We start from the raw sequence: 27,695 nt of genomic DNA, 5'->3' as shown, positions 1-27,695 counted from the left end.
TTTCTTCTTTGTGCAAAAATATTTCACTGTTCTTCTTGGTGTCCATGCATGCTGCAGTAGCTGGTGAGGTGGGGGAGTTGTTACCCTCGTTCATGTTTCTAGCAACAAAAGGTTATCTTCATGTGCCTTCTGGTCTGTATTTGCTGTCCTTATGTTTCTGGACTCTAACTGACACTGTTCTGCTCTTCCAGACCTAGTGGCTATGCTGGAACTGACACCTGGAACTCACTGTAATCTCTCCTCTTCACATTCAGTGCAAGAGAGAAGAGAGGAAAATTAAGGCAAATGGGTACACACTGAGAAATATTGTGCATGTTTTTCGGGAAAAGCAGTAAGGCAAGCTCCGTGCAAATCCCACTCTTTCTCTTCCAGTGGCATTCTGATGGTTTCAGCAATTTGCTCATCTCCACTGCTCCTATACTGGGAATTGCAAGGCAGAAGTACTGGAGTGATCAGTAAATGGTGAGAGGAACAAGCAGCGAGCAGTGCTGTTGTGTCTGGCGTCAGGGCTCGGCGCTGAGCAGTCAGCCCGTCTGCCGGTTAATGCCGTCACATCGTGCCACACCATCTGCCTGCTCCTCTCCTGCTGCCGCCTGGAAACACTGAGAGGAGAGGAGACCACAGAAACTCTGAGAGAAAAAGGGAAGCTTCATGATCCTAAATGTCATCAGAGGTACCTAAAGCTCCCCGTTACTGTGAAACACATAGAAAAAGGGCCGGCAGCCAGCCAGGAGACTGGTTTGCAAACGTGAGAAAGCAGGTGATAAAGCCCTGAAAGTGTTGAGGGGAGAGAGGAAAAGCCAGCTGGTTTGGTTTTGTTTATAGCTTTAGTTCTTCACTGCTTTCTTTATTTTGAAAGGTGAGGCAGAGCTGTGAATCAGAAAATGGTTGTTTTCTACATGATGACGTGTTTTCTATGACTTTTGATGGTTCTGGCATTGAGCAAACTTGATCCTGTGTATGGTACTGAGCAGACTGGGGAATATCTTTTTATCCATATTCCCTTTTTCCTAGTGTATAGTAATATAATGAGTAGAACAATAGAATGGAAAAAAGGATGAAAACCACTCTAAATTGGGACTATCCTTATGTCCATTTGCCTTACTAAATGTATTTGGGATCAATGATTCCTGTTGAAGACCTACATCATGAAAAGCAAGACTGTTTCTTCCTTTTAGGAATTAGGAATGTAGCTTGAATTCTGCTATTCAAAGATGGTTTCATCTTTGTATGTCTAATTAGCTTTTAAAGCTAACTTCAATGATTCATAACAGATGTGTAAGAAAACACAGATAAAATACTAATAACACATTTTTTCCTGCACACTTAATCATAGATCTCCTAAGACAAGTGCACAGGTCTATGTGGGTATGGATTTACCTTATTGCAGATATATGAAGAATAATGCAATAGGAAGTATTCAAGAATGTAGAGACTGTTTTGGAAAGTGTACAATTCTTGTGGGAGACCCAGCTACATTTCTTTTTACTGGATGCAGGTCTCTAAGTGGTTCTTTTAGAAAATCATTCCTCTGTTTTTCTTCTCAGGAACAGCTCCCCAGCACACAAAAAAGGAGGTTTGTTTTTTAACTCAGCTCTTACAAGTCTCGTCTGTCTCTTTTCCAGCCTGGAATATGTTCTGCGTTGTCCTCATACAAACAAGTATTTCCCTATTTTTGACCATAACTGTCACTCTTCTCTTTATCTCTTTAAATTTTATCATGACTTTTAGCTGGGGTTGGCAAGGGAGGGATGAGAGGTACTCCCAGAGAGCTGAAGGTGGGTACATCATGAATACTTGTGGTGGCATGGTGACTTTTTTGTTTTGTTCTTTATTTCCTACGATGATCCTAATATTTCTTTTCATCTTAATCTCTGCAGAGCAGTGAATTAATGTTTTCATAGAAGTGTCTGTCATCATTCCAAGAACTCTATCCTGAGGGGAAAAAGCTAATTCAGAACCCATCACTATATATGTAAAGGTAGGATGACTCTCCGTGTTCACCACTTCACATTTATCAGCACTGAATATTATCTGCCATTTGCTCTCAGTCACAAAGATAGAGGCCTGCAGTATATCCAGTAGCTTTAAAGTTTTCAAGCTTCATTTGTCCTTTTAGCTGAACATTTTAATGTATTTTAATCAGCTCTCGCTTTTCTCGGGTTTCCTTCTTCACAACTTAAAAAAAAACAAAACCCTTTTATTGCTTCTGAAGGATATTGAATGTCTGTTGGTCACCCCTACAAGGTATCCTTACTAGTATTTTGAATCAAGTTCCTCACTCAGGAGTAAGTCAAGATTAACAAGTTTCCCACTAATTTTTTCATGCTCATGAAATCTGTCCAGATTTTAGTCTCTGCATCATACCTAGCACTGCACTTCTCCGTCTGTACATGGGATTTTAGAGTCTACTACAGGTTTGTTTTCTGTCCTTACACCTTATTAAGTTTAACCCTGCTATCTGTGAAACTGTCCCAATGGGTGATCACTAATATCATTCTGCATTTTTTATCTGAACACGGAATCCATCCGTGGAGATTGTGTTGCTCATTAATGACATTACCTTGTTATTCTGATTCAGCTTTAGTACATGACATCTGCTTTGTCTTTCAGTGTAATCAGCACCAAGACGTTAATGTCCCGCTAATTATCTTTCTCCCATCGAATTTCTGGTACACCTAATATGTCAGTATCCATTAAAATCAGGCATCTAGTTTCCCTTCTCATTAATTGCTGTTGAAGTGCTGGTTTAGGAGCATGTACAGAACTGGCTCGACTTTCTCTTTTTCTGTGCTGTGTTTAGGTGAGACTTGATTTGTTTACTTGCTGTTTGCCATGTGCTACCTTAGCTTTGCCAGCTACTTTTTAGACAAAGCAGAATTTTTATTGCTCTGTCTCTCCAGGATGCACCATCATGAGCTGTGCAGAGGACAAGCAGAAGACATCTCCTACCTCTGCCAGGATGGCCTCTGATTTAAAAAGCCCCCTGTAATGTTTTGGACTGTTAAATGCTCACTAGCAATGAGCATTTTCCTTCTGCAAGGTTTAGCCTTGCCTGTGGTCTCTAAAAAGTCTTTGCTAATTTTATGCCCATGGATTTCCCCATCGATAAGGACAAAGAAGTGCAATCCAGGCAGTTGCTGCTAGTTTGCCATTCATTGTGGGAATTACTCCATAGGTATCACAGCTGAAGTAGGAGAGGTCTAACAGAGCATTAGAATAACTTAGGCCAGGTTCTACAATACCTGCAAGGAGTTTGCCCTGTGAATCCTGCCCTGTGTTGCTGTGGTCATCTCTAAATTTTAAGCCAACACTGACCTTCCAGCCTGTTCCTAAAGCAACTTCAGAACAGGGCTCCTCAGGCCAGAGCACCTCAATTCCACACATGCTGTGAACATTCCAAGTGTTTGGAAAGTGCCTGAGTCACAGCCCCCATAAGCACCATCCCAAAAACTCTCGGGGGCACCACATTTCCTGCAAACCCTTGTTCTTCTCCAGCAAAATGCTTCCAGCAAAAGTGCTGCTTCCAGCTGATTTCTGCTGTGTATATCCCAGCCTTCACTTACACAAGGAGTTGGCCTGGTCAGGACTCCTCATCCTCCACCTCTCCCTGTGTCCCTGTGGCTGACAGTGATGTACTACAGAAGGATGGGGAATTTGAATCCCCACACAGCCCTGGGCAGGAGAGGAACACACCTCTGTGTGTATCCAGCTGCCTGTTGTGTGGTCAGTGAAGCCATTTATCAGCTCATTTCATGGGATGTATTGCACTGTTTTGCTTTCCATTCTGGTGCCGTGATTTCCAGACATAATTTTTTGGCCTGGGTTTTTTCCTGTTGAATGTATCCTCCATGGCCTCTTGGAAGTTCTCTTGGGCACAAATTTGGAAGAATGGGAAAGAGGATCTAGAAGGTGCACCCAGAAGGTGCAAGGGGAGGAGGAGTGTGGTGGTGTGTTCCAGGCTCAGTGTTTTGGGCACCATGAGAGGGACATAAATCACCCTCACTAGGTGGGTTACCCTTCTCTTCAGGCAGCAAAATACTCAGCAGGAACAAAACTTTGATTAAGTTTTGAGTAGAAGATCCCAGAAGCAATTCAGAACTGAAATATCAGGTCCAGCCTACTGTGACAGTTTCCCTCCAACTCCTTCTGGAAATACTTGCTATTTTACAGCTCACAACTGTAACGAAAATTAGAAAGGAACATACATGGTGGAACCCAACATCTGCTCTGTGAGAGTCCACTAAAAATCCTGTAACCAGCTATTGCCCTATCATTTGTTATCAATAGCAAATGCAAACTGTCACAGGAAAATGTTTTTTCCTAGTTATTATCTACCATCACGAAGCTGATTTTGTTAAGCAGATTTGGCACTAAGAACCAGCAACAGCTAATAAATTCAATGTTAGGCTTACGAGGTTCTGACAGATTGCTGGCAGCTGCCTTAAATGCAGGAAAAAGCTCTCCTAGTGTGGGTTGGAAATGCTTATTTATACCATACTGTGGGTCTGTTTGCCCCAAATTTTGCTGCCTCCTTTTAGTAGATGTCATTGGTGAGATATATGCAAAGGGTATAATAACTGATCAGAGATACTCTGCGCTGGAGATCAGCACTAATGGATAAAGATGGGAAGCTCAGCCATAAACTATTCGATTTTTACAGTAAGAATAAGACACTTTTTCATTTATGAATGCAAGATCTGTGATAAGGACGTAACTAGAGCTGACCATAGATTTTATTTACTGTGAGCTTTGATGACTGGTTTTTCTATGCTAAGACTATTTTAAACACCATGAAGGAATTTTGTGCTGTCCTGCTGTTAATTGGCAATGGATTCTGGAAGAGATGGGCTGTACATCTAGGCTAAGTTTGTTCTTAGGCCTTTTTTTAAGATGCCTTGAAAGTGGAAGGTGACGTGTTCAGAAGTAGGCACAGGCTTCAAGAGGCTTCTTTGGCTTAGAAGTTGTTCAGACAGACAGAGGTGCTCTTTGTATCAAGGAAAACCAACTGAAAAGGGAATTTTGGGAAGCCTGAGTGCTCGTTTGCAGTAACAGACCATTCACTATAGAGATATTTCAGATGATCAAAACCTGGAACAACCGGTTTTTGGTTGTTGAATATATAAGAATATTGAATAATCCAAGAATATGTACAGGAACTGAGTAAGCTGAAGTCTCATTGTGAAGGTAAGTTTAGTCCAAAATTTCCCAATTACGCAATGGACTGAGAAACCTGCACTGTTTGTATAACTGAACTCAAATTTTGCTATTCACTGTATTTTATCCTATCTCATTTACTTGGAAGAAGAATCAAAAATCTGTCTTAGGACTCGGTGGAACTGAGTAGCTGATAAGCCTCTGACCATTAAAGTCAATGCTGAGTGAGGGGATAAAGAAATTAGAGGAATAAGAAGTTCTTTCTAACTGGAAAAGAGCAGATTAACTCAAAGAATTACAGAATTCTTCAGTGGAAGTAAATTGGGCATCGTTGATACACAATTTTCTCCTCAAATGAGGTGAGAGTTTCTCTGTACAGTACAAGACTGATGGTGAAAATTTCACATTAACTATGTTGCAGTGTCCAACTTGATTTACAGCTGTGGAACTTCCCCTGGCTTTGTTTATGAGCCTGGTGGTCAGCACTTTCCATCTCTGACACAGCATTGCCCTTTCTTTCTGTCAATATGCCTTACAGCTCCATGGAAAGACTTCAGATATAGACACAATTTTCTTCATAACACAACACCAAAGGAGCCTTCCTTCCTCCAAAAAAGAAAAACAGAATAGTCTAGAAATATGCACTGACATCATGCAGCAACTCTAAAATTCTCCTGGAAAAAAAAATTGCTGACAGCATTTCACACAACCAAAAGAAATACTAAAAGTAAAGCACTAAATGCTGTTTTGGAAAGTGTGTGGGTGCTGGAGCCAAGCATTATGCACCATAATGAAGTTCCACAGAAAATGGAGAAAGCAGAAAACCACTCCACTGCCTTTATAACAGACACCTTGTGCTTGCTGTGAGTCTGTCTGCTGAAGGTGCCCTGCTGTGCCCACCAGTCCTTGGGCTGGGCAGCGCAGTGGGGAACCACTCAGGAATTGGATCTTAACTCCCAGGCTGCCTCTTCAGCTCCTCTCACATCCTTATCACTGTCCACTATATCTCCTCTCCCATGTCTCTCCTTCAGGCTGCAGAGTCTCATTCTTGTCCTTGTACAGAACTTTCCAGAACTTTCCTATCCCTGTTGTTGTTCTGTGAGCTGCACTAAAAAGGACAAAATACCCCGCTGCATTTTACACAAAGGTGAAGCTTTCAGATGTGTGCAGTCCTCATGCTCTCTGCTCTGCTCTGAAGTCCTTTTCTAATGCTTTCTAGCAGACAGTTTGTTTTCTGATTGCTGCTGGGTACTGAGCTGCTGGTTTCATAAGAGCAGTTATGCCCCGAGGTCCCATTTGTGTGTGTGAGATTTAACTTGGAGCCCATTAGCAGCAGTAATCCCAGGCTTGTTCTTCCCTTATGTGCATAATTTATTTGGGTTTGCTTACAATGGATTTCACAGAGGCTCCCTGTGACTGTTCCTCTCACTGCAATACCCTCTGCTTTATTAATGGTAATTGCCTTTCTCTCCGTTTTCCAGCGGATCAGCAATTCAGACAAACTCAGAACAATTGTTCCTTCCGCCACTTACTGCTGCTCCACCACACCTGATGAAGGCACCTCGTGCCCAAAATGTTTTGGGAGTGTCTCAAGTGATCTCACAAAACATACTGGGCACCTCATGGTCTGTGGGCAGAGTGCTCTGCTCTGTCTGGAGCTGGTAGCAGGATGGGCTCAGCCACTCAGTTTAATACAACTCTACATGTTTTTTTTTTCCCTTATAGATACTATTTTAAAATATGGGTTAAATTGCTTTTGAGAATTAAATAATTCTCAATAATTAATTAGGTAAACTCTAATAGCAGGGTAAGGAAAAATGTTTGCAGCCTGCCTCCGCGAACTTGAACATATAATTTTTAGAAGGGTAAAGCAAACAAACATGCATCTAGATGATATTTGGTGCTGTGTGACTGCATTCTTCTGACCATAAATATCTTCAAGGCCTGAGGAGACCATGTAGCATGTCCTTTTTCACCCGAGAAAGAAGGGTAATGTCTATATTACAATATAAATCTGTATTTTCTTGCAAAAAATCATCTGAGTTAAGATCAAAGAAATGACAGACCTGCATAAACTGAGGAATCAGCTGTCACACACCCTGGGTGTTTGTATCACCTGGCTGTGTGTAATGGGGATGACACGGAGGTCCTGGTGTGCTGAGGAAGGGATGTGTTCCCTGGCACTCCAGCATGACAAGGCACAACACTGATGCCATTTGTACGATGGGAAGAAGCCTTGGCTGTATTGTCTTACCTTTTTCAGAAGCCGGGGCAAGGTCAATAAAACTTCGACACTTCTCACCTTTAAAAGAAAAGGATTGGTTTAGCAGTCAGCAGTTGATCGGTGTTGCTTTGCCCCCTCTCTGGGCTGGGTTCCTGCCACTGCTCCCACCCCAGTCTCCACAGGACCACAGGGCTGTCTCACACTGAGGGCAGACATTCACCTGTGCCTCCATCCTGACCAAACCCACCCTGCTCACAGGGCTGGACCCTCCCTTAGGATTACAGTCCCTTCATCAGGACTGTGGGATACAGGTTGTGCAGAAAAGACTTCTTTGCTGTCTGAGCCCCTGCTGGGTCAGTGATGCTCTTTCCCCAGGCCAGGAGCAATGCTGCCCTCAGGATGCAGTGACACAGGGAAAAACACCACAGAGGCTTTCCCTGCCCTGGGAGGGCACAGACCACTTGCACTGACACTTTTGCCCTTCTGCTTCCCATCACTGGACAATGCCTGTGCCCCACCATGTGGGTGGGAGCATTCTATGGGCACAGAGGTTTCCAGACACAGATAGGACACGTGACTAGGTCAGACAAAACCTGAGGCACAAAGAAGTTAAGCAATCACAGAGCATTGAAAAAAATAGTGTTTATAAAGCAGGCAAATGCCTTGCTCTGACCATCACAGCCTGTGCCACTCCCTCTGCTTCGTGGCTGCTCCATCCACTTATTACTGCAAATTAAACTCTCTCTGTTTAGGACTCCACCTCTATTTTTACAGAGAAGCCTATTGCTTCTGAACAGGAAATATATCCTAAAGGTGGATGCTTGGACCTTTCTTTTTACTTCTTCAGGCAGTCAAAGATCATAAAATAACTCCTCTGCCCCAGGTGCATCCATCCACCAAGGGCATGTGTTTCCTTTGGTGTGATATATTCCAAGGTCCCCAACAGCTCACCTGACTCGAGGAGTCAGAGCTCAGTAGGTCTGCCAGGGGTCATGAGGAGAATCCATTTTGCCCTTTAAGACTTTAATTGATGACAAAGCAGCTAAAGGACTAGGGATTTTTAAATTACCTTTGCTCATTTTTAATTGCAGAGTCAAAGAACTGATTTAGGAAACACGAGCCATTAAAAAAGAATAAACAGTGAAATGCCACGGTTATGGCAAAGTCAGTGTGTAATTTTTTCTTAGCTTTAATACAAGTATATGTACAAACCAATGTAAAATATTAATTTTTCTGTGTCTTTTTTGGTACAATTGAGATAAACATAACCATTCAAATGATGGCTGTGCTGACATAACAATCTATTATTATAATGCTATTATTACTGCTTTTAATTTATTTTTGCCATTTTAAACCTGTGCTAAATACACTGAGGAGTGTTGTGTACATAGTCTGTAGTCTATGTACAAGTTGCTGTAAAAGAAAAGGTTCACTTGACATTGAAATGAACATTTTGGTAACTCCATGGCAGGGGAAGGATTTCTAGTCTGTGAATCCAGGCACTGCCCAGGGGACAGCCAAGAAAAGGAAGTGACACTTAACCTTTCAAAGCACCATCTCTGTGGCCAAAGAGTTTTGTAGGGCAGGCTCTAACTGAGCGGAAGGAATGTCAAATGGAAAAGTTATGAAGTTTTGGGGCAGACAGAGAGAAAGACAACTGCTGGATCACAGAAATCACCTGCAGGTCTCCTGTCCAGCCTCCTGTTCCGAGTAGGACTATCACTGACGTCTGCTCAGGTCAACTGTGACATTTCCAGCCAAATCCTGAAATGCTTCAAGGATGGTGTTATCCACCATTTAGGGACTCCAAGCATGGATTTTCTCCCCTGCTCTGCTCCCAGGGCTGCACTACCCTTCTGGAGAAGTGGCCCCTTATACCCAACCTGAACTTCTCTGGCTGCTCTGGCACCTTTGTAGTCATTCTTTCTCTGGTTTTAGGGATGTGAACAAGCCCAGCTCTCCCAATTACTTTTCACACGTGCTGTACTTTAAGTCCCTAACCAAGAAATCCAGAGAAATATAAAAACTATAAAAGAGTTCTGGACTATAAAAGAGACTGTGCTGTAAGTAGGAAACATTCTCGTCCAGAGCCTCAGAGTTTTAGGACATGAGGTGTTTCAGGAGTGCACTGACATAAAATCAAGAGAATATAGGGAGAGTGACCTTCAGATTTGGACTTGATATAAGCAGATTAAGCAGGATTTTTCATTCTAGCCATATGGATTTGTGGTTTGAGTCTGGTTTTGTGGTGTGGTTTTTGTGTGTTTTTTTTTTTTTTTTTCTTCCCCCAGATGTAAGCTATTATTTTCAAGAAAGTTTTATTCTAACCTGACTTCAAGCTGACTGGCTAGCACTGATCATCTCTCACCTCTGATTGCAGTGAATCCAAACCACATTACTGGAAAATTTTAACAAATACCTGACTCTCCACCATGTTATCCCAAGACAGGTAAAGGGGTATGGCATCTGTTACTGCAGGAACTGCACAGGCTGTTCTGAGAGCTGAAATGTTTTGATGTCGCAGACATGAGGCAATTCTCCTGACAAGTACGTGCCACACACTTGGAAGGGCTGGAAGGTCTGAACTTCCCCAGAATTTTCTGAGCAACAGAAGGAGAAGAAGGAGTATGGATGTACGTGGTGCCTTTCAGACACATGGCAAGGCACGGAGCCTTTCTGACATGTGGGGGTACTGAGGGAGCTGATGGTATGAGGGTGTTTGGCTGCAGGTGCCTTGTCTGCAGGACAGGAGGAGAGAGTGTGGTCACAGGCTGTTGGGAGGAATGTGCATCCTCCTCCTCCCTCTAACCAGCTTGCCCAGAACACCATCTCTCCCAGGAGAGATGGCTTTGGTGAGGCCTCCAGTTTAAATAATATGGACAGAAAATGCTGGAGTATCCAGAAAAAGTCCATTTGGAGCCACAGCACAAAGACTGGAGACAGGGAAGCTTGGGAGGATGTCACTTCACTTCCAGCAGCTGATGTCTGGATTGTGCCTGTCTTGCTGCTGAAGGTCATCGGAAGGAACTGCACAAGCAGCTCCTGACACTTCCCTTTGTTGTTCCTGTTGCTGGAGCACTGGAAACCCCTCCTCCATTTTCAGTGGTAACCACTGGTGGTATTTATAGACCACATCCATACTTCCCCATGCAGACATGCATCTTACTGAGGACTGAAGAAGTCAGCAGTGCTTTCACTATTCCTCTTAGGATTTATTCTAAGTTATTTTTGGGTATCTTGTATAACTGATCTCTTAAGCCCTCTTAAGTTTAATTTTAGACTTGGCAGAGTTTATCCTGCTGTGCTGTCCTTTTCCAGATGCATCTTCTCCTCCTAACCAGGCTCCTGGAGAGTCCTCAGAGAATACAGAAAAGGCTGTTTAGAGAAGCAACAAGAAGAGTGTCTAGGATTCATCCCTCTGAGAGTCCTGCCTTCACCCATTTCTGGCTGTGATTCTGACAGAGAGGAAAGCCAAGGAGTGATCTCTCCTGCACTTCACTCACATATAGAAGAGATGTGACCTGGCTTGAATTCTCCACTTCCATGCAGGAGCAGTGGCCGTGGACAGTGCCTGAGGAGGTCTGTGGAGCTCAGCAGTGTCAGGGAGCTGCTGGAGGCTGAGGAGAGAAGACTCACCAACCACCTAAAGATCCATAACCAAAACACTTGGCACCAGCTTCTTCTGTGTCTTCCCAAGGGTGAGGCAGAAACACCATCTATGCAAGTTCTTACAAACACACTCCCTCCTAACCAGACTGGCTCTGCACGGGCTCAGCTGTGTCTCTGCTGGCCTTCCTGAGAAGGGCTGATGGGTCACAGGGTCCTACCAGTCCAAAATTTACCTTTGGTTTTCTCTATTCAATCCTAATCAATTAATCTAATCCTGTATGTGTGCATGTCTACGTGTAATTGTAACTTGTCGGGGAAAATTCAAACAGAAGCAGCCAGGGGGTGGGAGGAGATACATCTGGAAAGACTGAGCTGGTGGGTGGGAAAGACTTTTGAGGTCTTGATATGGATAACAGACTTAGAGCCCGTGAAAACATCTCAGGGACCATCAATGGGATGTGCCTGTGCATCTCCAGTGGGACAGGGTGTGCATGTTTCAGCAGTGATCTGCAGACCTGCTCAGGCACAGCAGGGAGAGGAGAGAGTTTGCTGCTGAGGGTGATGTTGTTTCTCTGGGTGTTGGTAAAGGCACAGCTGTCTCTGGTGGGTCTGTGTGGTCAGACATGTTAGTGTCATGCCTGCTCACACGTGTGTGTGTGTGTGCACCTGCCCCTTGAACACAGGCCTAACCTGCGTGGGGAGGGGTCCCGCAGCAAACAGTCAAGGGACAAGAAGTTCCCTGGGCATTAAAATCCCTGGGCTCAGCTTCCCAGGAGCAAGTTCAGTGTTCCCTCAGACTTCTCCCATCTCATGGCCTTGCAGCTGAGGAAGATCCCTCAGCTCTGCAGGGCAAATGCTTTCCAGCTCCACAGTAGTTTCCACCGAAGAAAGCTCAGCTTTGGGCTTCTGTGTGTTCTTATGAAACAGCTACAGGAAGATGTGGATTTGATCACTGTGTCAGTGCCAGGGACACAGAGAGAAAGTTGTGGCAACACAAGGAGATGATCCTTCTGTACTGCTTTCTGCTGCTCACAACGTGCTGGGAAGTCCAGAGCTTCCAACCCTTCCAAGTGTGTGGCATGTACTTGTCAGGAAAATTGTCTCATGTCTGCGACATCCAAACATTTCAGGAAGGAGTGGAAGGCTGTGTGCAAGGCAGGCACTGGTCTGGCAGGGCTGTGCTCTGGAGCAGGGAAAGGAGCTGGTGAGAGCAGGACTGCTCCAGGGATGGGAGCAGCTGCACAGGGTGGAGGGGTCATCCATGGGTCCTGTCACCTCAGGTAGGTCCCCAGACACCTCCCTTTCCCTAGCATGTGGAGGTAGTGGGGCTGCTCCCTTACCTTTTCCTCTGGAGAGCCCTACTCCAGTGTCACACACACTTTGGACAGCTGGACTCTGCGGGAGGCAAATGCTTATTCCTTGTGCCTTCCTTGGGCAGAGTCCAGAGACAGCTGCCCCTCCCTAGTCCAAACAGTAATTTGAAAGCAAAACCTACCCAAGAGAAGTGGCTTTTCCAAAACCCCCAGGTTCAATCCTGCCCGAAAACTGAGACAAACAGGTCCCACAGAGCCAGCAGGTCTCATGGTGTGGAGTATCTCTGGGCTACCTTCCCTGCTCTGCTCTGCACACCTTGTGGGCACAGTCACCCTGCAGACCGGGGGGGCCTGGCTGCAGCTCCCAGCATGGATGCAGGCTGGCATTCCTCTGTGGGCCTGTGGAAGGCACCAGGGAGCCACTGGAGAGCGACACAGGGCAGCTGAAAGGCAGGTCTGGATGCACAGAGGCTGGGTCTGAACTCCAGCACACAGCTGAACACCCAAGCTCAACATGCTCACTGGAATCTCTCTGGCTTCAAGCCTTGGTGAGACCCGTGTGTGTTCTACCCTTTTTTTCCACCTAAAATATGTGGTTTGTTTGCTCCTGTCTTCAGGCCCCCACGCTGCCCAAAGGTGGTTGGATTTGGCCTGAGAACACCTCAGCAACCTGGTGGATTAGGCTGGAAACTGGGAAGAGGGCAGAATAAAACACCTAAAAAAGCTTTGCCTTTAAGACAATATTCTGCTTCTACCGTGGCTGTTGCCATAGCAAGGACCAGCAGTTGATGTCCTGGATCACACTTATCGGTCCTACATTCCTGAGTTCTTTCTTCTCTGAGCCAGGGATAAATGGCTCATTAATAACCAGAGCAGCAAAATAAAAACAACTCTGAAAAAATCCTACTTTGTATGTCTTCCGATGACACGGTTTGAAAATATTCTAGTTAAATAATTTGACTTAAAAGAAATCCGGTAGCTCTGACTGAACTCTGTTATAACTCTGCTTTTCATCTCACAAAAAAAAAAGAAAAAAGAAAAAAAAGAAAAAACTGCCTGTATTCACTTACTCTGCATAAAATTTTACGAGTTCAAAAGTACATTTCTGACGGAAATTTAAATGATTATGTTTCATTTAAACAACATTCCCTTTTAGTAACACCCTGGCTCACAGCCTGTGACAGACAAGGTCCCCTTTTTTTTCCCAATAGGCCCTAACTAATCTTTATCTCTCCAATTATATCTGGAGTCATGTGGTTCTGATGAGATCCCACATCATCTACTGAGAGTAAAATCATTGTATTTGTCTAAAAAAAGCTATAACCCACAAGGGATCCCAGCCTAGACGAGGCTGAGGACTCCAACTACAACTCCAGTGAAAAAAAAGTACTACATTAGGGAAAATACAGGTTAATGGGCTCTCTCAAAGTGAGTTATCAGGTTAATTAACAACTGAAATATTCCAACTTTGATTAAAGTGATCCCAGACAGAGCATTTAATTGAATTGTTTTTTAATGAAAAATTGAGTGTTACTCTGCAAAATCAACATTTTTCCAGTTGACCCTGTTGATTTTGCTGGAGTGATATTTTCCTCTGGAAAATAAACAAGTTTATACAGAGCTGCACTAAAATATGTCTTGAACGATGCAGACAATTGTTTTCTCTCCCTCTGGCAGCTGCCACTCATTGCTGCTGCCCATCAACATTTCTGCTACTTCTAAATAACATGAGAATTTGTTCAGTTTCTCAGGCTGAGTTTACTCACAATCTGTTTTGGCTTTGGGGTTGTTTTTAGATCTGAATGCTTTACTGCTGTTCTCTTGCAGCAAACCCAATCCCTTAAAACTTCCTGCCTTTAAAAGTGGACAAGTTAAAGCTTCCCACTTTTTTGTTTCAGGTGTGTTTTCCCCTCAAAAAAAAAAAAAATCACCAAAATTGGTGATATTTCCATCAGAAAGGTCCCATCCACACGGTGGGGTTCTCCCTTGGTTGGTGGGAGCAGTGGAGAGCTGTTCAGAGCAGTGGGTGTGGGCAGAGCTGGGAATGCCCAGGGGTTGGTGCTGCCTGGCACTATGTGCCATGGCAACTGCGTTTTCCACGCTGACACTCTCCCTGATGTGAAAAATCTTGCACAGTATCTGAAAGCAAACATCTCCACAGGCTGCTCTCAAATCATGTCTAATTGAAACACAGCCAAGTCACAAGATTCAGCTGATTATCTTGGTAAGACCTGATGGATGTGTACACACATCTATCATTTGGAGAGCTGGAAAATAGTTCAGATTTCTAAATGACTGGAAGAACTGAGGGAACAATAGTGCTGAGAGAGGTTTTCAATGACTCTGGTGTCAAATTAGGGCTGACTTCATAATCTGGAAAGCATTAAAGCAGACAGAACTCTGAGTTGCTTGAAGCATTTCAAGCCATGGAACGGGAAGGGGAGAGTTTCACCTGTTCCCCCCAGATGTGACTATCTGCCACACTCTGCTGACTCTGTGGGAATGTAAATATGCCAGAACAAACTAGTTATGGGCAATCTACTATCTGTGGGACTGCAGGGTTGCCCAGAAAACTGTAAAAGACTAGAAATGATGCTCTTCACAGAGGATGCAGCTGATGTAGATCCCTCGCTGTGTGAAGCATGACATGCTTTCTACTGTCCCCCGTGGGCTTTAGCTGTTCCATCCAGGCTGGTGACTAACAATGATCAAAGGAGTAAATAACCCATAAGACCCTAAAGCCCCAACTGGAGATGAAATATGGTTCCATAGCTCTCACTTCTTCCAAATATTAGCTGTGGATTAACGTGGATTCTCTTTTGGCCATGCCAGTGCTACCGTCCAGGTAATACCCAGCCAGAGTATGTGCACTGTGTCTGTGCTTTATCTCCAGGGGTACATGGGCAGGGCAGGCAGAGGTGAAAGTCTCTGCCAGCAAAGAAGGAAACTCTGTTTCACAGATGGGATTACTCCAGAAAATGAAGACATCACAAGCTGACATGTGCCAAAATGGAGGGACAGAGGTCCAGGACAGAGCTTTACTCTCATGGCAGGACACAACACTGTGAACACGAGTCCTCAGGTTGCAGCTTGAAAGATGTTCAAATGACTGTAGGGAAGAGGCAAAGGGATTTCTGGAGGGGAGGGGACCTTGAATGTCAGAGCCTGTACTACATCAACTTGTATTTCTTCTCTTCAGTTAACACCATAACAGTATTTCTTCCCTGTTTTGCCCATCTATCTGCTCCCTGTTTCTCTTAGCCATTGCAGTTTAGGCTGCCTGTTTCCAAGTGAACTCCAGAACCTTATCCCACCTTTCCTGCCCAAGATGCTCAGTTGCTTTTTGGTTTGAGGTGTCCTGTTTTTCCAGGCAAGTGCCCCTGACTTGGAGCAGGGAAACTGAGATAACTTTAACCTTTGCTCCGTGACATCTAAAGGAATTGAACAGCAGCACACTGCAAAAGAATATCCAGTTTTTGAAAACAAGTGAAAAAGAAATGGTGCTTGCATTTCCTCTTGTGAACCTTATTTCCAAGCTTCTACCTAATAACTTTGCAACAAATTCTCATTTAGTGTTTTTTGTCTGCCCAGGGGATGCACAGTGAAATCAGGCTGAATGACAGTACGATGTGTTTTTTGATCTCTCCAAATCTAATGAGTTTAAACATGGTGCAATGGCTTGTAAGCATGGTTTGAGTCCTTTTCCCCACCAAATGTAGCCAAATGGAAGGTGGAACCCATTCAGTTTGGTTTGCCTGTGACTATCCTACAAGCCATGTCATTCCATAGTAATAACATCTGCTTCTTATTACTCACTGTCTTCTGTAGTCATTTCTAAGCTAGATCAGCAAAGATCTATATTCCCATTTTGTTTACCAACAAGAACACTGAATGATATTACATCAATTTGTGACTAACAGGGGATCCTGGTAGAAGCAGTCCTATTCCCTGGTGTCCTGGTTTTGGCTGGGATAGAGTTAATTTTCTTCCCAATATTTGGAACAGGGCTGTATTTTGGATTCAGGATGAGGATAGTTGATAAACCACTGACGCTTTGGTTGTTGCTGAGCGGTGCTTACCCTAATCAAGGACTTTTCAGGTGTCTCATGCTCTGCCAGACAAGAGATGAACAAAAAGCCAGGAGGGAACATGACCAGGACAGCTGATCCAAACTGGCCAATGGGATATTCCACACTATAAAATGTTATGCTCAGTATATAAACTGGGGAGAGTTTGCTGGGAGCTGCCAAACACTGCTTTGGGATGGGATGGGCATTAGTGAGCAACTGTACTGTGCACCACTTTTTTCTTGGGTTTTAGTCCTCTCTCTCCCCTTTTCTCTATTTTTATTGTTTGTTGTTGTTGTTATGTTTTACTTTATTTCAATTATTAAACTGTTCTTATCTCAACCCACCGGTTTTACCTTTTTCTGTTTCTCCTCCCCATCCTGGTGAGTGAGGGGCTGAGCAGTACTTGATTGCCAGCTGAGGTTAAACCAAAACAACCTATACATCCCCATTTTGAGACCTGTCATTAAGCCAGATCTTCCAATTCCATATAAGGAAAGTTTTAAAATCAGGATTGAGTCCGATGTTGTTTAAAAACCATGGGGATACCACAATGATTGGTATTCCATCCCATATTTATCTCCATAGCCCTGAATGCAACTGTTCATATTTTACACTGACACTGGGGTAAGGCATCTCAGTTGTCTTTGAAATCTGGCACTTATGTGTTAGCCTTCCAGCACTTTGAAGTTTATTCCATTTACAAGGAACTAACAGAACTCCTCAGATGCTTCGTTTAAGGCTACTGGGTTAAACGGTTGAGCACAGACACATCCAAAGAGAAAACAACACAGTGCTTGCTTGTGAGGTAGAGTAACATCAAATAAGGAGCAGTTAGCTGCCTGGTCCCTCACTTTGCTCTGTTATGAGGCTCAGCCTGCAGGAACTTTATATCCACAATTTATGTATGATGGATGTTCATACAACGAGTCTGTCTAGCAGGATCAGGAGGACCTAAAATCCAAAACTCCCAGAGCACCACAGACACAAAATATCCCCAACATCCCATAAAAACCTGAATGCCTACCATAAAGCAATCACCACCACAGAAATCATGTACCACGGGAAGAGAGCAAGAGTCATGGTGAGGAACATGAATAAATCTGTGAATTCCTATGGCCTGGCCTAGCTCATCCTGAAAGCAAAATACCAGGGATTTGTCAGGAGGAGCTCACAAGTGCTTTTCTGAAATGGATCCTTCCCCATGCTGTAAAGGAAGGCAAAAATTTGTTACTCTCCCTGTTATCTAGCCTGAGGGAGATTTCCCTTCTGATCCCAAATTAGATCATCAGTTTAATGTTCAGTGCATGAGCAGCCATACCAATTAGATACTGGAGCTGTAATAATGTCAGCGGCAGCAAAGCAGCCTCCTCACACACTGCCTCCACCTGTAGCCAATTTCTGATGCTTTAGAGGAGGCATAAAACCCTCCAGAAAGTGTGACATGAATCGAGTCAGCAGCTATTTTTCTCTTGGCTGCCACTGGTGACCAGCAGGCACCCTGGAGCAGGACACGGGCACGGTGTGAGCCGGGCGGGCCAGGCGAGACACCTCCTTTCAGACCTCCTTAAGACACCAACAAATCAGCTAGGCAGGACTTGCTCCAAGTTCCCTCATGCCAGGAACATTCCTCTTCTCTCCTACAGTTCTTCCTGTGGCTTTAGAAGCACCCATTTCAGCCCATGGATTTCCTTTGCTCACACTGCCCTCTGTGGAGGTGAGGTCCAGAGACGCTCTCTGGGAAGCCCATCCTTGGATTTTCACCCTTTTTTCCCCCAATGAGAAGTTACTTAAGTCATACTATTTTCTTTTCTCATATATATATATATAAGATATCACCACATCCTCTCTAGCTCTTCAATCTGTTATACTGAAGAGGGCCAGTTTGCTTTCCTTGAAGGAGATCCTCTTTTCCTTAACTACCTCGGGAATCCCTCTCTGCATCTACTTCACCTCCCCCTCTTTCCTACCATAATGTGGCATTAACAAAAGCACAGGTATCACCTGTGCCTTGCACTGTGGTGCTGATTTTTCCCTGGAATAACACCTTTCCTTTATATGGCAGCACTTGGCAGCTCACAGTCACCCCACAGACAAATACTGGTCCCAACTTGGTGCTTCTCTTTTCCCTGCAATTAGTAACTACCTGTGACCTCACAGAGCTTTATGCCTTGGCATCTGGTGCTTTTAACCTTCTTTAAAATGTAATACTGTTCTTACAACTCTATCAGACCAGCTCACATTTTCAGTTATGCAGAAAAATCTCTGCTCTGTAATGCCAATGGTCCCAGATTTTGTGTCACAGCCTACGTAAGAAACACAGTCAAAGTAGGATTATTCTCTTCAAATTAAGGCTTCTGTGTTAGGAATTGCAAAATCTTACACAGATTCCTCTTTGCCAATGAGGAAAACACATAATCTGAGGGCTCAGTTGGTCCCATGGGAGGAGCAATGTAATCTCCCCAAGAAGTGCTTACCACTGTATTCTAATGATGATGATCATCACTTTAGGCACAGATACCTACATGTGCTGATGTCCATGGGATTGCTGTAGGATTCATCTTGCCTTTATTTTTTCTTAGGTGACACAAATTGTATCCCTAGTTAATTTGTTCCTAGGTTGCAAATCTCAACAATGACAGAATCAGACCCAACCCTGAATTTCAGGACAACTAGAAATATAATCGCCCTTTTTGTATTACTTGCCACAGCCTCTTTGTAAGACTGTTCTTTAGTCAGCTTACAATCTATTTATCCCCATCATAATAAATAAAATAAAATCTGCACCACAGGTTCAAGCAAAAGGTCTGCTTGCTTCACTGTCTTTGTATTATCTCCAGAGACAGACATTTAGGGAAGAACAAAGGTGTGAGCATAGGATGGTTCTGCTCATATATTCCCCTTATCTTACCACACTGCATCGATAGTTTGGGGACTTCCCAGTCAGAGGTTGCTCTCAAATCATCAAGTTAGTAACAGAAATGGATGTTTCCTCCCTGGGTCCATGCAATCCCCAGTTTTGCCCTTCACAGCATTCCCTGGCAGGGAGCTCTGTAGGAAGGAGTATTTATTTTTGTCTCTTCTGCCTTTTTGTTCTTAAATCACAGAAGCATCAATGATATGTCTTGTCTGATCTCTGTCATTCTCACTTGATCCCCTCCAATATCACATGTCTCTGTACCTTGTGCCTTCCTTCCAGCCTGAAGTGGCTCAGGCAGTTTAGCACTCCCCAGTGTGGAAGCATCCCTGCATCTGTCACCGTGTTCTTACCATCCTCTCCAGTCTCTGTAGCTCTCCTGTAAAGAATTTTCACTGGGACATTCCATCAAATGCTTTTTTGTAAATCCACAGAGACTGGGTCTAATCCATTACCCTTGTCTAAGAAGTGATTCATCTTGTTAAAAGATTTACCTTCAATAAAGCCCTACCTTTGATAAAAGCCATTTGTTGCCATGTACTAAGTGCTTTCCCTGAAAACTGTCCTAAGATTCCTGGGTCAAGCTGCCTGTATCACTTTTTTCCAGTCTTCTTTAAATACAGTGATGTACAGATTCTTTCTATTAAACCTGCATTTTCATGTACCAATTATTTCAACATCCTCAGATGGAGATTATCCAGGCCTCCTGGGTTCAGTTCCTCTAGTGCTGGAAGTTTTATCTTTAATATAGAGCTCTACCTCCTCAATTCTTTTTACCACTCTTTCCTTCCTAACAATTTAGAACTAGCAATTTTTACATTCCAGTCAGGTGAATAAACCTGCCAGGTTTCAGTCATGCCAATTATATCGTATTTCTCATAATCCAGCAAGAATTCCCAATTCCTCTTGCTTTTAATTACATACTCACAAGGTGCTTCTCCTGCTCCCTCTCTGGACAGCCACCTGCAGTGAATCACTGTGATATGCTTATTATCACAGGGGGTTGGGGGAGAAGGTGATGCAGAACCACTCTGGAGCTGTCAAAAGGGTATGGCAAGTTCTGGTCTCTGTATGTCACAGATTTACTCATTTCTGCAGGATACACCTCTCTCCTTCTCTGCTTCCTTCTCAAGGTGCACCTAATGTCCATAATTATGGCTCATTTTGATGCATCCTTATCTACCATCTAAATTCCATTACCTACCATTTATTCCTTCAAGAGTGCTAAGGAATATTTGGCACAGAGCATACAAAGAGCTACAGGTCCCTTTGCTCTCAAAAATCAGTCCAAACCCACAAAACAAGCCACACTTATCCATTCCTACTCTTCTGACTGCTATGGAGTATGGGAGCATGATGGAAAGGCTGTTTATTTAATGGGAGAGTACTCTTGAAAGGCAACTAGGCAGCTGCTTCTCCCCTTAGTTGTATATGTTAATACTGAGATTGCCTGTTCATTGGCAACTAAATCAAGATCTGAGTTCATGGTGGTTTTTTTTTACTAACATCAAAGCAAACACATTATTGAGCAAAACTATCTGACTTATTGTTTCCCAGCTCTCCAACTCCTCTACCTCTTAGGATACCATCTACCACCTTACCTACTTCATGTGGTAATTTTTTCATGGTATGTGTGTTCTTGAGTCATGGAATCTGCCAGCTGGTTCAGCACTGCTGCTATTGGTACATCACTGCTCTGGGATCCCGTGGGGTGCCCTGCACTGCCCGAGCACAGCCCCAGACTGCAGCTGTGCAGTAAGATACACACTCAAAGTCACACTCAGAAATTAAGTGATAGTGAGCTTGGCTCTGAGACATCTGGCCATGGCCAAGGAAGTCAGAGCCAGGAGGAAGCCACAAGTGCAGTGTGTGAGGGCAGAACAGGACTCATGACCAGCAGAGCTTGTAGGATGTGCTTTAGCTTCATCCCCTTCCGAGTTTAGACGCATTTCTCCTACAGAAGGTACCTCTACCTGTGTGGCAATCCAAAGCACTAAACCCACTCTGAAAGAGGAAACCTTGCCCTCTTTTTGGTAGACATGGATTCAGCACACTTTTGAGTCAGAAATTGTGCTAAATAATTACAGGACTCCCCTACCAATGAAATATGAACGCTCCAGTCCCTCTGTTCCCAGAGGAGATTCACAATTACATTTCTCAGGTGCTAAATGCTTTTTGAATTCTTTAGCGGTCCTAGACATGCTGGATAAAAATAAACTCTAGATTCACAAATTATTTCAGAAATAATCACAGCATTCAATCTCTGTTAGAGCTGTCAGTGAAAACTAGAAGCTGGCAACAAGAGGAAGGCACGCTCTGCTGGGCTCTGCACAAAGTGGATGACATGCTGTTTGCACCTCAGCCTCTGGAATCTAAATGCCCATTGCAGATAAACAAGGGGAAGGAGAAGACACTCAAAAATTGGTTTGCTTGCAGCCTAAACGTCATTTTAAGGTGTGACTGTGTCCCAGCCACTCCAGCCTGGAGTCCTGTTCCTGGAGTTCCTGCAGCATCAACCTGCTGGGAACTGGTCCTGTTGTGTTGGCTCTACAAGATCTGCTGTGTTGCAGCTGCACCAGTGCAGGGAGCAGAAAGTTTTGATGGTGTGACTGGAGGGAGAGAGAAATCAAAAGCCTGGTTGGTGGCTGGATGAAGAATGTGGCTCACAGCTGGGCAAGTTTGGAGGCTCTGCATAGTTTTGACAGCATCACGATCACAGGGAGAGTTACTGGCATTCACGTGTGCCTGGTGGGACTCACAGTGCTCAACTTCAGACATCAGTGAGTCAGTGAGGAACCAGGGATGGGATGGGAGCTGTGGGAATGGTGCTGACCATAGACTGTGACCATATGTTCTGCTGACAGAGGTGTGAGGCTGCGAGTGACTGCTGAAAGGACTTTGCCTGGAGGAAGGCTGCTGCTGCAGTAACTCTCAGTATGCTTTGAGTAAAGTTCTAAGAAAGATCTTATTGACAGTATACAGTGCATTCAACTGGGGATTTTGACTAATTAAATACACTACTATTTAATATGAGTAATACAGTACTGTTTAATACACACATGGTGAGTGTATGACTTGTGATACCCACAGCACTGGGGTCAGTAAGTGTGTTGTGCATGGTGGGATGAGCCCATGGGATGGATTACTCACAGATATATTGAGTGGGGTGGCTGAACATACAAGCATGACCACTGGGCTGTTGGATTGGAGCTGGCTGGTGCCTCAGTCAGGCTACAAAAGGCCATTACAACATCCTGACAGTCTGGTATTACAAACCCGTAACTCTGAATGAAAACCTGTCAGTTATTTTATGTTGACACTATTAGGGACAAATTTAGACCTGTGTCCATTACATTGTTCCTGTTCTTACCAGAAAAAAAAAAAAAAGATAAATCTGAATGAGGCAGCTGTCTGTCTAAGGCAATATGTCCCTGTGCTTGCCTGGATTATTTGCAAAGGTTGGTCCCTCCTGGTCTGCTAACTCAAGAGTACTTTCCCCCAAGTTAGTGTTTCAAATAAGAGGAAACACACATATGGCTGCTGTGGTGGTGTGGGGAGGGAGAAACAACCCCTTCTCTCCTGCTTTCACCATAACTTTCTAAAGCTGGCTTCCAGCTCTCTCCTGAAATCACCCACTCCAGCACAGCTTTGTTTACCCAGTACAGAATAGATCACTGTATTTCTCTTCTCCCACAGATAACTCACTTTTCTGAGTGGGCTAGAGTCACACAGTTACAACTTATCTCACACATAAATCTTGACTTGGAAAGATTTCAATATCTGCTAGAAATATGGGCATGCTTGATTGTGCCAATTCCAGCTAAGATGCTCAAAAAGCCAGAGAGTCTTAAGCTGCTCACTCAGGCTGCTGTGGCCTAAGTTGATTCCCAAATAAGTAAGATAAATCATCCTTTGTCTGTGGTTTTTTTTTTTTCTTACATCAAGAGGGTTGCTTTGGTGCCCTCATTTCAGCATGCAGCTGTTTATTGACAGTCTCAGGGCTGGAGTTCATGAACTTTCCTTTTCTTATATTAAATTGAGTTTTAATGACCAACTAATTCTTGAAGCACTGTCCTCAAAAATACCAGGGAGAATATGTAACACACAGCCCTGTGGGATGGAGTGGGCTGTGAGTGCCTGCCCAAATTTGCCCCTACAGAGCACTTTTACCAGGATCTCATAAACTTCCCATTACCAAGAGGTTGTGTTCTCAGAGATGTAGGATATTAACTATTCCTCTCTCCCAGCAGTGGTGAAGGACCAACTCCCCAGTCTCCTCCTTGGGCAATGGCAGGATAGGATGGAGACAGCCCAGCAAAGAACCAGTACCACGATCCATTGTCTCGTACTCTGTCACATTTGTAAACTTTATTTTTCAGTCACATAATCTCGAAAAGAGCTTTTTCTGAGGCAGAGTTTGGATGTTTGCTCTACCAGACAGCTCTGAGTGCAAGGACTGTCAGTTTGCATCTGCTGAGACTTCCATGGGTCCCATGGCAGCTGCCTGCCATCCACCCTCCAGTGTTTTATTTCTTGGTAAGTGCCAGGGTACAGCAGAGCAAATAAATGCACCGAGAAGCTGGAGAGATGTCTTTTTGAGTGGTTCTCAGTAAGTAAACGGCTGAGCAGGGAACAGAAAGGAGCTTTCTCGTGCCCAGTTGTGCCCTTTAACTGCCATTTCTCTACTTCAATAAACACACCATCCAGGAAGGGCTTGCGGGTGGTCACTTCCTGAAAGGATGCCAGGAAAGAAGCAGCCTGGGCTACAGCGTGATAAAAACTGTGACCTCTGTGCTTTCCCTGTCATTCAGACCACCGTCCTCGGGGCAATCAGAATTAGATGTCAGAACCTCCTTAACAACTCCCGGCCGCTGCCTTTTGTGCGCTCCATGGAGCAGCTCGAAGGGAAGCGCTGGCCAGTGCCCGGCTGCAGTGCCCGTGAGGGGAGCACACACCGCTGCTGGAGAGCACAGGGGCTGGAGAGCACAGACCCTGCACCAGCCAGCAGGTGAACAAGCAAAATCCTTGCTCTCGCTGGAAACAGGTTGCTTTTCAACAAAGAACTATTAAAATCCTGCCTCTCTCTGCAGGGCGAATCTGCTCTAAGACACAGCACAGCGCAGCCTGTGTGTTTATCGCGCTGAGGCAAACACAGAGCTACACAAGCTGCAAGGAAGTTGTTTTATACTTACCAGCAGCATTGATATTTTCCTCACAGGAGTACCAGATCCCGGTGTGGAAATACCTGAAAAGGAAGCGGTCATCTCCCGTCTCCCAGCTGTAATGAACCACATTCTGGTTCGTCTCATTTGCAGTCTCATTCCCGCCGTAGTTGAGGCAGTTTGTCTTCTTCTCTTTCCCACAGCTCGGCTTGGGGACCCTCTGTGTGCCCTCACACCAGTGGGTCGTGATAAAAGCTGTTGTAGAGAAGAGGAGAGCCATCAGATTCAGACTCACTGCTAGCAGGGCTCTGCATCTTCGATTTGTCTTCATGGTAAATCCGCCCTCCCTCCCCCTCCTGCTGAGAGAAGAAGTCAAAGGGGTTTGTTTTATTTGGGAGAGGGGGGGCTTTCAAAGCCTCGCACGATTCAGAATCCAGTTGTCCAGGCACCAAAACTCTCAGCTTCTCCCAATCTGCTGTTGTAGCGGTGAAGGAAACGCTGCAGCCAGACTCCCATTCTTCCCTTCACTTGAAATCCTGCCTTTGCACGTTAAAGGAGCAGCTGCAGGCGCGGGAGCGGGGCCGTCCTCTCGGAGCCGGGGAGCTTCAGAGCGCTGACGGGATCGCAGAGGGTCTGCCTCGCAGAGAGCACCAGGAGCGAGTGAACATCTGCTCGGGTACCACACATGATCCCAAGGGGCTCCGCAGCCTCCTCCGCCGGGAGACACCTGCAGGCTGCGAGACTCGCTGTCCTCCGCTCCCGTAGGATGGGCAGGAGAACTCAGCGGGCGGCAGGGACAGGGACAGGGACAGATGCTGCTGCCGCCGCCGTCCTCGGCAGACCTCGGCGACCACTGCAGCACACGGGCGGCTCGGCCGGACTGGGGGGAGGCGTCACGGCTTAGTCCCGACAAGAATTATTATGTGGAGCGTTGAAATGCATTTTTCATATACCGGAGGATAGAGATTCGTCCAGGAGGAGGAGGAGGAGGAGGGATCGAGTGGTACTTCAGCATTTCTGCTCTGAGCTAGCGAGTAGTAAATCCGGGGTTTGATTCTGCTCTCAGCACACTGGTGTAAATCTCTCTCTTCAGGGGCTTGCTCTGACAGTCAGCAAAGCCCTGGAGGAATTTAGATTTGAGTGTGTGATGAGTGAAACCCACATCTTCCACGACATGAAGTGGAGCCCCTTTCTCAGCCTTTAATTTCCAGACAGAGCACACACAGATGTTCTGGTTGAAGTGGGTCTGTAAGAAATTTTGTAGGTCCTGGTTTGTGCAGATGGAGAGATATAATTAGAGCAAACCCTGGCCTTTACTCACCAGATGGCAAGGCTGTGAGAGCAGGGAGCACTACTTAATATCCCATTTCCAAAGAAATTGCCCTATCGTGATGGTTGTCTGGGTTGTAGAGTTCCAGACCTCTCTCCACATTGCTCAGAGCTGTCTGGTGAACACCAAGTGCCACGAGGAGCAGGGCACCTGATGCTGGTGAAGGGACAATCCCTAAGACCCTGTGCCCAAGCACTGAGGTTGGCCACACTTGTCACACAGCAGTTCTGTGTCCTGAGTAGATGAATGCAATTTTCTGTGGTGAAAAAGCTGCATGTGCCTCCTGGGCTTTGGACTGAGTGGTATTTCCTTCTAGCCTTGTTTGGACTCCCTGCAAGAGCCTTGGGAATGATTGTGGCCTCTCAGAGCAGTCCAGCAAAGCCTGGAAATAACCATGCAGCCACTAACAGAGGGACAATGCTCCCATCTCCCACCCTGCACTCCACTGAGGCAGCACATGGACTCCACATTCCAAGCTCCTCCTGTGCCTTACTGCCTGCACATGTGACATGTGGTGGCACTTTCTCCACTCCTTGAAGAAAGCCAGGAAGGATGAGGGGAAATTTCTCCCTGAAGCCACCACATGGCTTCAGGGACCTGTTCCTGCCTCCCTGATGCCCCTCACAGATGGCCATAGGACTCTGTGTTGGCTCTTGTTAGTGCCTGTTCTGGATGTCTGGACCTAACTATTGATGAGATTTTCCACTATTTATACACACTCACTTGGTTTTAATCACTTTGTGTTATAAATAAACTGGAAAGTTACCAGCAAACTTTTGTGAGAGAACTCACATGGTCTGTGAGAACAACTGTGATGGCAACTTTGGAAGGTTACTGAAATAGCTTTGTGCTGCAGACCCTTCCCTTCCTAAGAGCCTTCATTTTGCTGCTCCTGCGTATACATGGTGGCAGCCACCTCCCCAGTGCCAGGTTTTTTCCAGTGGTCTGCACTAGCAGAGTTCCTCTGCTCAGTCTTGTCCTGTTGGAATTGAATCTCACCTCTCTTGTTCCAGTCCTTTCAGCATGACACCTTGCAGCCAAATAATCAGCATTATTTCCTTGGCTTTAATTACATGCAAGAAATACAGAGGATAGCTATTTAGAGGAACCACAGGATTATTACTTCCATTATTTTTATGTTGCAGGACATTCACTTAGTAAATGCATTTGTATGTTCTGTGTTTCTCAGGGTTATCCACTTGCTTAGAGGAGTAAACAAAGCACTTGAAACTTTGACAGAAAGCCTTCACAAGGAAGCTGGTGCTGTTCTTCAGGATTGTCTTTCAAGTGGCTGTCAGCATCTGAATCATCACACTTCTCTAAGTGTGACTACAGGTCTTTACAGCTCTTTTCTCACAAATCTGCTCTTTCTGTTGCCCTGTGGATTGTGTTTTCTGGCTGCAGCACCAACATCTTCACGCTCTGCTGCTCCCTGTGCCCATCTCCCAGAGGGGTGGGCATCCAAGGGTTTTGTTATCTGTGATAATTTTGTCCTAAATACTTCATAAATTTTATTTTTACTCCTAATCCTAACGCATATTTCTATTTCTGTTCCTCCTTATCTTCTTCATTCTTCTTTTTCAGGCTGGCAGAGCTGTTGAGAACAGAGATAGTGGCAGTATATTTAAAAAATAAAAAAAAGGAAAAATAAAGCAGAAATTCAGTCCCTTTTGTGATACAGAGCTTTTAGAAAAATAAACATTTAGAAATATCGAAGACAAAGTAAAATATGCTACTTTTTAATATGAATAGTTTTGTATTTCCTAAAGGAAGTCATGGTTTTTTTGTCATTATTAGACTCCTCTGACTGCATAAATTGGGATTACTTGAAAAGAAGGAAACTAGTCTGTGCTATACTCATGCTGTAATACTTCAGTGCCTTCTCTTTATATAATCTCTGTTTATCAGATTTGTTG

The 27,695-nt window shown here is 44.7% G+C and overlaps 1 protein-coding gene and 1 long non-coding RNA gene across 4 annotated transcripts in view; one reads left to right on the top strand and one right to left on the bottom strand.

Annotated features, from left to right (window-relative positions):
* Positions 1-227, top strand: part of LOC113952679 — a 39,135-nt gene extending 38,908 nt beyond the window's left edge. The window contains exon 3 of the long non-coding RNA XR_003529622.1: positions 192-227. This is a non-coding gene — a long non-coding RNA (uncharacterized LOC113952679). The remainder of the gene's footprint in view (positions 1-191) is intronic.
* GSG1L (GSG1 like) overlaps positions 1-25,719 on the bottom strand; it is a 56,286-nt gene extending 30,567 nt beyond the window's left edge. The window contains exons 1-2 of one of the 3 annotated variants that reach the window (XR_003529618.1): positions 24,480-25,719; positions 7,412-7,459 (exon numbers count right to left, since the gene is read on the bottom strand). Coding sequence is in view for 2 of the 3 variants with exons in the window: in XM_027655020.1 (XP_027510821.1) it covers positions 7,412-7,459; positions 24,480-24,780 (349 nt within the window). In the remaining variant the exon portion in view is untranslated. The remainder of the gene's footprint in view (positions 1-7,411; positions 7,460-24,479) is intronic. The other 2 variants (XM_027655020.1, XM_027655019.1) reach the window with 2 other exon arrangements.
* Between the last annotated feature and the right edge of the window lie 1,976 nt (positions 25,720-27,695).

This window comes from Corapipo altera, unplaced genomic scaffold (assembly GCF_003945725.1).
Source record: "Corapipo altera isolate COAL_440 unplaced genomic scaffold, ASM394572v1 98, whole genome shotgun sequence".
Classification (NCBI taxonomy): domain Eukaryota; kingdom Metazoa; phylum Chordata; class Aves; order Passeriformes; family Pipridae; genus Corapipo; species Corapipo altera.
Note: the sequence above shows the minus strand (reverse complement) of the source record. Positions and strands in the feature narration are given on the sequence as shown.